Source organism: Nelumbo nucifera, chromosome 1 (assembly GCF_055504915.1).
Source record: "Nelumbo nucifera cultivar China Antique chromosome 1, China Antique-T2T, whole genome shotgun sequence".
Classification (NCBI taxonomy): Eukaryota; Viridiplantae; Streptophyta; class Magnoliopsida; order Proteales; family Nelumbonaceae; genus Nelumbo; species Nelumbo nucifera.
In genome coordinates, this window is record NC_142649.1 from 172,326,193 (window position 1) to 172,338,033 (window position 11,841).

General features: G+C 37.2%; 1 protein-coding gene across 2 annotated transcripts; it reads left to right on the forward strand.

Annotated features, from left to right (window-relative positions):
- Window positions 1–2,620, forward strand: MUTE (basic helix-loop-helix (bHLH) DNA-binding superfamily protein). Of its 2 annotated transcripts, XM_088902609.1 has the most exons (4): window positions 1–203; window positions 285–665; window positions 1,195–1,247; window positions 2,189–2,620. In XM_088902609.1, exons 1-3 carry the CDS (start codon window positions 108–110, stop codon window positions 1,237–1,239), a joined length of 522 nt encoding a protein of 173 aa, XP_088758735.1. In that variant the 5' UTR covers window positions 1–107; the 3' UTR covers window positions 1,240–1,247; window positions 2,189–2,620. The 2 variants fall into 2 exon arrangements, with proteins under 2 accessions (XP_088758735.1, XP_010256206.1); XM_010257904.2 differs by lacking the exon at window positions 1,195–1,247 and having other exon boundaries at window positions 8–203; window positions 2,189–2,614.
- Window positions 2,621–11,841: the final 9,221 nt, after the last annotated feature.

The window sequence follows — 11,841 nt, forward strand, 5'->3', positions numbered from 1 at the left end:
AAATCATGAACTGACTGAACTGTGTCCACGATACGATTTTATGAGAATAAGGAAGAGCAACATCCCAAAGGCAGAAGAGGAATAGCAGAGAATCCCATCACGCAAATATGTCCCATATAGCCGTGGAGAGGAACAGAAGAAAGCAAATGAACGAGCATCTCAAGGTTTTACGCTCCTTGACCCCATGTTTCTATGTCAAAAAGGTCTCTTTCTCTCTCTCTAACTTTGATTTTCCTGTATCTCCCTTTCACTTTCTGAACTTTGATTTGTTTATGTCTATTAAGGGAGACCAAGCATCCATTATAGGTGGGGTTATAGAGTTCATCAAGGAGTTGCACCAAGTTCTACAGTCTTTGGAGTCTAAGAAGAAAAGAAAGAGCTTGAGCCCTAGCCCTAGCCCACGGCCACTGCAACTCACTCCTCCCCCACCTGACAGTCCGTTTGTATTCGAAAATGTTAAAGAACTTGGAGCATGCTGCAACTCTCCAGTTGCGGACGTTGAGGCAAAAATCTCCGGCTCAAACGTTATCCTGAGAACAATTTCCAGGCGAATTCCCGGTCAAATTGTCAAGATTATTACTATCCTGGAAAAACTTGCGTTTGAGATACTCCATCTCAACATCAGTAGCATGGAAGACACGGTTCTGTACTCTTTTGTCATTAAGGTTTGACGCGATCGATACTGATATAGAACTAATATATAGAGCTCTTAAGCGTACTAATTTCTTTATCTTAATTACTACATCCTAATCTATTAAGTAAATCAATTTGGAAAGTATCCATACCTTCAGGCTGGTTATAACTAGAATTCCATGTAAGAAAACTTACAACTATTTGCACTGGTAGTTGCACCTAGTCATGCAAAATTGCATGGCTAATGAAGCCCAAACAATCGAATGTTGCTACTCCTTGAACAATTGTTACGTTATCCAATCTATCTTAACGTTGTTTTCCCATTGGAAAGAAAAGAAAAAGAGAGCAAATATCTCTTTTGACCTTATATCCCATATTATTCTCTATTAGATTTTCTACCAAAAAACATTAGACTATGATAGAATGCCACTTTGTTTTTTTTTCATATATAATTGGGTAAATGCTTGATTTTATGATGAACGCAATAGTTGATTATTGGGGTTTATTCAATGAAATTTGACTATAAATATCATTTTATCTATATGGAATTTTGTTTTCCAGCTTACTCTTCTACAGATGTTTAAAGAAGAAATGAAGCACAGATAGGCAGATAGGTGAGTGTGGTGTGTGTGTTTTTTTTGAAAATGGTTTAGGTCCAGTTCATCCCTCCCAAGACGTTAGATAGCTGTGACCAACATTGGGCTCGTAATGGCCCCTTGACCCCTTTTCAAACAAAAGTAGAAAATGGTGTCTAATTGCACCTTTATTAGAAGCGAGACTACTTCTCTTCCAACAAGATTTTTCATTTGTTAGGAGAAATTTCCTTGTTTATTTTGACTTTGATGCTTTAGAATCATGATCACAGTACTGAAATGATTGATGTAAAAGAAAAAAAAAATCTCTAGAAGCTAATATTTAATATATGCATATATTTAATTTTCTTTTTATAGATTTTCCTTCATATATATATAAAATAAATAATAAAAATAATACAAATTGGAGGAGAATACAAGAAAGAGGTAAATAGAAGAGAGAGTATCTGCTAGTACATTGTCTGTGTCTATATGCATTGTAGGAGGCTTGCCTTGTCATATGAACTACAGCCAGCTGATACGTTATAAATGCATATTAATTGAATATCAGTAGAACATATAATCATTTTAATTGCAGATAGAAATAATATTCATTTTACTACGCATGGATACATCAAATTCCCACACAAATTATCGATATATGTACTGTATCATAAATTACTATAATTAAATTAAAATCCATAAAACATGGTTTGGTTCTAAAAACCACTCAAACTATTTAATGGATTTCTACTTTTTTTTTTTTAATCTTTATGAACTTACAATTGTCCTGCACTGCATTAGTTCTTCATTTCTACTTTTGTTTCCATGGGTATTACCAGATGATGTTCCTAGCTAGCTAGCTAGCTAAATAAATTGGGTTTCTATATAAAGAATTCCCACCTTTATTATTCATTAGAACCTTGCTGAGGCATTTAGTGAAATCAGTAGTAATAATTTGGAGCCTTCCTCTTGTGAAACAGATTGGACTGGAATGTCAGCTCAGTGTGGAAGACCTAGCGAATGAGGTTCAGCAAAGCTTCTGCGAAGATCTTACTTCTGTGATGAATTGAGATGATAGATAGTTTTTACAGGTCAAGTGATGGTTAAATGGTTACGTTTTAATTCAATACAAATGGGAGTCAAAAGAACCTGATGAGTCTGTTTCTCTATGAATATATATGTTCTTTAGATGCTTTATCTACTTAACCATAACCAAGTATATATAAGACAACGTATGCAACCATATACCAACTTATGAGAAATGAAATGAAGTTCTTGCTTGTTATATATTTTGCACCATGAATAGATCGGAGCTGGATTGGACTGGCTTATATATCTTGAATCCCTAACAAGGGAGGAATATACCATGGAAATTAATTAAGCCCTTCAGTAACATCATACACGTCTGTGGAATTTGATTCAACCAGCAGCATTTGCGATTAGACCCCATTTTAGAAAAAGGCAAGAGATCTTCCTTATTTTTTAATAATTCTAAAACCAGATTTGAAGAACACCAACAAAACAAGTTAGCCCAATTAAACAAAGGGCACACCAAGCCACCCATCATATCATAGACGGAAAGAATATGAGAACTCAATTATCACGTGAGTCATACTTTGTCACTCTTTATCAATAGTTTTCCTACCAGTATTAAATTGTTAAGTATTGTTAGATAATAAAACCTATTCAATGACCTCACTTAATAGCTTAACCTTTTAGGTTGAATGGTTCTCTGAGTGCCATTTGACCAATTGGTCTAGTGTTTGATTCTTGTCACCCCGATTATAATTAATTAAGTTTCAGCACAAGATATGGGTGGACCTGTGCTGTCCATGCTTCAAATCCAATGGGCTTTAGTGTGAGGGGGCATGTTAGAGAATAAAACCTATTCAAGGACCTCACTTAACAGCTTAACCTTTTAGATTAAATGATTCTCTAAGAAGTACGAACTAGCTTCAGAATTCTTCTCCAAAATAATTGTAACTAGAAAATTAAAGGTTAATAAATGGCTTTGACTATGTATTTAAAAAATCCTTTGAGATCTGAAAATCTGCTAACCCATATTGCAAAGCCTGCTCCTAGAAAAATTAGTAGAGAGAGAGAGAGAGAGAGAGCAAAAGTTGGTTTATGCATGCTTTTGATAATCTAACACCTCAAAGTGTGGACGTTTATATGAAGAAGTGATGAGAATAAAACAAGATATTCTGGCGGGATGGGAGTGATGAGAATAAAAGTTATCATATTTTTATCCCCAAATATTCAGTCTTTTATACTGAATTAGTGCTTATTTGGACTTATATTTCTTGTATTTCGGTTCAGGACATGAAAGAAGGCATCAGGAGAAAAGCAAGGCAAATCGGATGATTTTTCATAGTTTCGGCACCGCTCAGTAATATGGTCTTAACTCTCGTATCCGAGATCCGATTGGGCTGATTCAAGACTCACTGGAAAGATAAGAGAGAAAGCTACAACTTTCATGTTTTAGGCTTTTGTAGATTCGATGTGCATCAAAGTCAAATCCGGGCCCGAAGTTGGGGAAAATTCATAGGAAGGCCCAATTCGCAGCTGAAGCCCAACTTGCAGAAAAGCCTTGCAGCAGCCCAATTCGCAGAGGAAGCCTAATACGAATGCAAGAACAAGAAACTGAGAAGAGTCCTACTAGATTTAAATTTGTGATATAATCCTAGAAAGATAAAGAGATTGAGTTCATTAGATAAAGAGATAAGAGTAGGATTAGACTAGAACTTTCTATTTTTGAAAGATAAACTCCAAGAAGGAGTTGGAGACCACCCCTTCCCCTTTAAGCTATATAAAGGGATTGGGGGCGGACTAGAGAGGCATCAAGAAGGCACAGGAGCAATCAATCAGCAAATCAAGAAAGCTTCAAGAAGGAGGTGGCGGCAAGGAAAAGAGGAGATCTCAACACCATGGGCGAATTCATGAGTTATTTCTTTCCTCTTGTTTGCTTTATTTCCTTTATCATGAACTGATTTGTTTTTAGCTAGGGCTGTGAAAAGCCTAACCATGATAATGAATATATTTTTATCATTATGATTTATCCAAGATCGTGATTTCTATATAGTCTATGAGTTATTTGCTTAATGCGATTAGGAGTGGTCATCTCTTAATTGATTAGGTTTTATGAATGAATCGGGAGATGAATTCATATATTAGACCACATAATTCATGGTGTTAATTGAATGGTATATAGGGATATATACACATAATTCATGGTGTTAATTGATGGGTGACTTGATAGAAGTAGGTTTAATATATCTTGGGAAAGAATATTAAATAAAATTGGAAAAAGTTCAGCTTATGGGAATGACAAATTATCTTGGTTAATGTCATCCATTAATATTCGTTGGAATGGTTACGCGGACCAATGGTCCTAGCGATTTCAATTAATCATTGCATATTCAGTTATTGATTACCATGCTTTTATTTTCTTTCTCTATTTTTTATTTTTAGTAGTTCTTGTTGTTGGATCTAAATTTCAGTTGTCCAAATAATTAAGGAAGGCTGTAGTTCTAATACTTATTTTGTTAAATCCTCGTGGGAATGATATTTTTATACTACTTGATAACTAGTGCAGTTGTTAGGGTTATAATCATAGCTATCAAGTTTTTGGCGCCGTTGCTGGGGATTTAATCCTAAAATAATATTAGAACTTGTTAACCTTGGTTAATTTGGATTTTTTTTTCTTTTTCTTTATTTAAAGAGATGCTTGGGAAGTATCCTCACCATGGAATACCGGTTTGGCATCAAATTCAAACTTTTTATAATGGTATTATTCCATCCTATCGCTCCATTATTGATGCAGCTGCAGGTGGCACAATCATGAGAAAAACACCAGAGGAAGTTTATAATCTAGTGGAAGAGATGGTGTCGAACAACTACTAGTGGAGTAATGACCGAACTAATTGAAGGGGAGTACACCACATCGATTCCCTTGCAGCCATATCTGCCCAACTTGCTAGTCTGAATAAAAAATTTGATACTTTTAATATTGCAGCAATGAATACATCATCTAGTATCCCATGTGATTTCTGTGGTCAAATAGGATATACTAATTCTGACTGTCCATTAGGTAATCCTTTTGCTTCACATGAGCATGCTAATTTTATCTCTCATACTGGCAGGCCGAATTTCAACCCCTACTCAAACACATACAACCCAGGGTGGAGGAATCATCCAAAATTTTCATGGAACAACAACCAACAAAAAGCACCCATGGGATTCCAACAACAGCCGCCCCCACAAGAAAAGAAGAGTAATTTGGAAGAAATGATTCCTAAGTTCATCAATGCTATAGAAGCAAAGCTCCAAGAACATGATAAAAGATTTTCAAATCAAGAGGTAGCTATTAAGAACTTAGAAGTTCAAGTGGGACAGATTGTGAGCATGCTGTCAGAAAGAAGAGAGGGACGATTGCCTAGCAGTATAGAGAAGAACCCAAGGGAGCAAGTGAATGCCATTGCCTTAAAAAGTGGAAAGACTATTGGCGAGATCAAGGATGACGATCAAAAAGTTGAGGTAGTCGATTCTTAAATGGAGATCGAAGGGAGTACACCTAAACTGAATTTAGATGCTATTAAACTTCCTCTCCCCTACCCCAAAAGAGTTTGGAAAGTTAACTTGGATGAGGAAGTTAAGGAGGTTTTGAACTATTCGGAGGACGGTCAAGAAGGGTTCAAGCCAAGACAAGGTAATGCTCATTATATTATGTTGTCGATTTCTAATAAGAGATCGTTACCCTCTGTTTTGTAGGCCCCTATTCTAGATTTGAACCCGCCCATGATGGATGGAAGGGAAGCACACCGAAAGCTGAAACCACAAGAGTTAGAGGATCCGATTCACGATAGGGAAGTTTGTTTTTCCTTTTTCTTTTTGTTTTTTACATTTTTAGTTTAGTTTTTTTGCCCTTTCTTTGCATTTAACCTCACATTGGGGACAATGTAAGTTTTAAGTGTGGGGGAGGGGATTTAGGATTTAGGATTTAGGATTTAGGTTGTGTTTTAAAATTTTATTTAGGTCGTGTTTTTCTATCAAAAAAAAAAAAAGACTCAACTCTTTTGGAATCAATTGAAACAATATTTCTGGGAAAATTCTTGTGGACCTAGTAATGAGGTACAATTAAGAAGTACACGACCTATCTGAAGCCATTTCCAGTTAAGCTAGTCTTAAATTCAGGTTTAAGTAAATAGGGTGAATATTTTGGTAGGATGGAGCATAAAATGCACCTACTAACCAGCAATTCAAATAGTAGGAAGGAGCATAAAATGCACCTACTGACCAAGTAATCCTAAAAGTGAGATGGAGCATAAAATGCACTCACTTCCTCCAAGGAGGGAAAAAAAAAAAGAGAAAACAGAGAGAAAAGAGAGAGAAGAGATAAAAATGTTTTCCCTAGTTTACTACCTGGTTTGTAGTAGCAAAAATTGGATTGACTGATGAATGAGTCATGTGTGACTTGGTTGTATTGATTCAACGGTTTGCAATAGTTAACCTAGAATATTTGTGGAGAAAGATGAAGGAGAGTTGAGTTTAAAATTCATTAGGCTAGCTAGTTTGTTCTTGTTTTATATGAAGAAGCTAACTTATTGTGCATCTTCAGACCTTTTAAATCGTCATGTTTTTATTCAAAACAAGATATTCTGGCGGGATGGGAGCATGGATTTTAAAAACGACCCAGAGATCGAACCGGTCAGGGGTTCAGTTACCAGGTCGAATGGTCGGCCCGTTCTGACAAAAAAAAATAAAAAAGTTTAAAAAATAAAAAAATAAAAAACGGTTAAAACCGTTCGAATGGTTAACTGCCCGAGTCAACGGTTTGCTGACCAAAATCAATGACTTTGGGGAAAACTGAAACTGGTCACCTAACCAGTTCCCAGTTTTTCTGGTCTGACCGTCCGGTCAGGTCCGGTTTTGAAAACTATGGACGAGAAGCTCATAATCTGTAACAGTCTCGGTTCGATCGCGTCTCATGAAACTGAATATCTATTGATTTTGTTTGGATTGTGGTTGAAATGGAGAGTAGTTGTCTACTAGCTATGTTTTGCTTGTTAATCACCATTCTCTGTGCTCGGCGAATTAGTCTGCCCATGGTAAATTGTTCTGATAAGCCCAATGGGCTCCAACCTACTCTGGAAACTCATTTGTTAAGCAGAGAGTTAGGCCCAACGAGTCATGAACTCATGATATGCCAGACATTATTAATTGTAATGCCAATAGCCTTTCCATCCGTCTTGTTTTAATTTTATCATCTTAGGAATTAGAAAATTATAAATACCTACTTTTCGTATAAAAAAAAAAAATCTGAATAGTTGTGTATTAAACAAAGGGCAGAGCTGAAATGGTCCTCTCTCATGGGAGCGTTGGCCTTATTATGAGGCCCATTTATTAAATAGGCAACTGGTTTCATTTGATAATGAAACTACAGCTCAGTATCAACATTAATTTCACAGTCTCCTATGTAGCTGATGGTAGCAGATGCTACATACCGAAATAAGCCAAAGTCCACCGGTCCACCCAAACTCTCAAAGCCAACATAGAGGAACATGCAGAGTTATAGGTTGGGCCCTCTTATTCTATCTAGTCTGATTGACCTCATATCATGATGTATTACTCCAAATCCCACTAATTCTAGTGTGGAAGTGGAACCAATTTGATTTGGATTCGGTGAAGCCTAACCCCTATAATCCCAATTCATCCCAACTAAAAGTTTTGGTCTATGATAGCAGGCGTAGGGTGTGTATTGTGTATTGTGTCATTGTGTCATTGTATGTGTGTGAGAGAGAGAAGGCCATAAGGGGGAGAGAGTCAATAGTCAGAAATTGAACTTTTCCATATGTCTCCCAATTTTCGCCGTTAAAAGGAGCTACCGTCATCGTTAAGTCTTCTTTATCCTTTAAACTATTTTATTTTATTTTATTTTTATCTAGGTTTTCTACTTCTACGTGTTACTATTTACTGACCTATCTTTTAATTCGGCTTCGCTTGGCTCGGTCTCGGCTTATCGGCTATGCCTATGCGACTAAACTCGTTCATCCCCATTTCTTCTATACGAGTACCGAGTACACTGTAGAAAAGACAAAAGCTGTGCTGGGCTGGATGTTCCGTTCTCCCCATCTCACGCGTGACGCGTTCTGGTTTTTCCGGAATCCGGTATCTGAAATTCCGGACTTCTATACAAAATGACCAAATTACCTCTTGTTCCCAAGTACAGTACTTGGCACTGACTGACTTTGTTAAAAACTTAAAAATTACTGGATGTAGAAGTACTACCCAACACAAATTATCTTTGATTCTTCCACATCATCAATCTTAGACGAATACCCATCATATGGTGTAGAGGCATTTTAAATCTTGATCAATGGGTTATGATTTTATTTTACCTACATACGCCACACTTCCAGTTACTAAACAGCGGAAGACTATGACTGACTATGAGGGTGCAGGTGCAACCACTGGTCTACTACCGTGTTATCTGATCTTTGTTTATAATAAAGGGAAACAAGCTCACCCTCAACCTATTGAGTTGAGGAATGATGACATGATTCGTTGTACTTGGTTTTTTGGGGTTACTTACACCTATAGACTAGGTCATGTCAGTAGCTCACTGAGGCCTTGAGGGGGTACAACTTCGGCACTCTGGCACAAATGTGAGGACATTTTGGTCATTACATGGGTTCGGTCAGGCAAACAGTTTTGGGCTTGTCTTTGTGTTGTGCGTGTCCATCGACCATCGTGTTCGGTGTTCCCCCATTTTGGCCATTCATTCCAATCCAATCCTGGTATCAATAATTTGTGTATTATCGTAAGTGATAAGCCTCCTGCATCCTGTGTCTTGTCCGGACTATAGTGTGAACGCGTTACCGTAAAAATAGTTAAAAAAGAAAACGGCAAAATTCTTAAACTACCTTATAATACCATTTAACTATTATTTTACTATATATTTGGCATCGATTCTGCATATACCGCACCTTTTTTTGGAAGTACTGTTTTCTCATGTATTTTTTTTGGAAGCGCTGCTTTCAAGGAGGACGTTTGTTGGGGTAATAAACATTATGTTTTCATTGGCATTAACGAGCTCCAAATTAAGAAAGACTCAAATTCGGCATTCCTTAGACCACGCGTTCTCAATTTCCAAGGCGTAGTTTGGAGTACAGGTTTTTTATAGAAAACGGTTCCAAATATATTACCGTTTTCTGGAACACCGATTTTTCTAATGTGGCGTTGATGTGTCACTGTTTTCTAGAGCAACGACATTGATGCCAAACACTGCCGTAGAGTATTCCTAAATTTTCTTAGAATTGACTAACTCTACCCCTACGGTTAACATTCGTCAATGTTTTGTCAAAATCCATACACATGATACCATGCATGATATATAAATTTTTTTTAAAAATCCAATACACAAAACGAATCCCCACCAGTTCCGGCATCCGTTGAGAGAGAGAGAGAGAGCTAGGATACCTCGTCGCCTCTAGATTCCATCACCATTAAAACCGATCATCTCCAACATCTGTTGAGAGAGAGAGAGAGAGCACTAGGATTCAACCTCGTCACATGTTAATTCAAATGAAAAAAGTGTCGGAATAGAGGAGCACCATTACCATCGCTTACAATGGTTGCCCCTGCAACTTATGTAGAGGCCGGCTTCGGTGCTACCATGAAATATGGTGGATTTGTGTTGTTTGGTGTTCGTGTAACCGAGGGTTCGATCCGTAACAACATGAACAATATGTCATAGTGCATGCAACCTCAAGAGCCCAACACCGTTGTTAATGGCAGATACACCTCCAATGATGTTTGCCACGCCTCCGCTTGAAACCGCAAGCACAAAAGAGGCGTTGTTGTTGAATCCAATGGCGTTTGATTGATCAATTATATGAAAAACACACATGCACACATGTTTTGGAAAATAGTATTTTCTCTTACTAAAACCCGTTTTCAACTTGTCCCACATTGGAAAATTACAAAACTTCTTTTGAGTTTTTTAAATAGAACCTTATTTACACTCCTTAGAAATAAAAAGGAGAGTATAGAGGCTTGCTACTGTGCAACGTGCGTGCACACGTGTGCAACGCAATGAGGCGTTTTAGAGGCACACTTTGCTCGCATGTGTGTGCACATGTGTGCAGCGCAATTAGGTGCTTTAGAGACACACTTTGTTCACACTTTGCGCGTACCTGTGTGGTTCGCGAATGGTAGTTTTGACTTTTGGTGCGAGGCTAACTGTTGATGTTTCAACGATCACGATTCAATCAGGTGTGATCGAGAAGCATTATTCAAAGTTAACAGTCATTAGCCTGTTAACTACCTTTTTAATAGTCATAATGTTTGAAATTGTGATTGTTCAAGGAGCATTTTCTGAATCAACACCTTCCTCTGCTCCATGACTTTAGAAATTATTTAAGTAGTGTGGATCAAGCAAATGCATACACAAGCTTTTTAAAAATCACTCTTATCTCTCTCTGTTCGATATGTTACTGTCTCACAAAAGATTTTTTTGAAGAATCTTCAACTTTGCTAGTTACAAACTCTTGCCCAAGGCTCTGTTGTATCCTGAGAACGGATTTTCTAGTAACCCAACAACAAACTCAGTAAATCTAAGTGGGGGCAAATAACATTCTAAAGATAGTGTCTTTAGGCATGCCCCAGAGCTTTTCCTCCAAGTTTCTGTGATCCCATATTTCCAACAATTTTAGAACATTATTCTGCAATGGAGGCAGAAGCAAAAATGACTTCGATCAAGATGATGAACTAAGACCTTGTTTAACTTGACTAGTTCGATTAAGCAAATTTCAGTCGATGGCAAGACAAGATGATCTTCTTTCTAAGCACATTGAAACTGTATTATCTCCTAGATTTGAATTTGCAACAACTTCATGAGCCCATTGACAAGGACACTAAAAAGCTATAGAAGGAAAGAGCAAAACGAGAAGATGATTAACTTTTGCCCCGATGACATATACTGAATGCCTTATCAGACTGGCTCTACAACTTCTACAAGGAACTCTCATCTCCAAAAGAAATTTGGAAGGCTTTGAAATTCAAATACAAGGTGTAGAATCAGGTATGAATAAGAATCTTATCATAGAATACTTTGACTTCACCATGAACGACCATAAGCCCATAATGGAGCAAGTTCATGAACTACAAGTGATAGTCAATAGAATATGAGCCCTTGATATCATTGTTCCTAAATCTTTCCAAATAGAAGCAATAATTGCCAAACTTACACCCTCTTGGAAGGATTATAGGAAGAAGCTTCTGCACAAGGCAGAAGAATTTACCTTGGAGCAAATTCAGCAACACCTTCGTATTGAAGAAGAATCTTGGATTAGAGACAATAGAGATAAGACCTTGGCTAGTATGCTAAACTCTAAGGTTAATTTTGTGGAAAACATATTGGAGAAGACTAATCTTCCCTTACAAGTAAAGAATGACGGGAACTTCAAGAAGAACAACAAATAAGAAAAGATGCTGCTATGTTTGTGGAAAGAATGTGCACTATGCCCGAGTCTACCGACATCGAAAAGGTGGAACCAAGTCCATAAACATGATAGAAGACAATCTAGTGGCCATGATTATTGAAGTCAATATGGTGGAATCATCTTCTGGATGA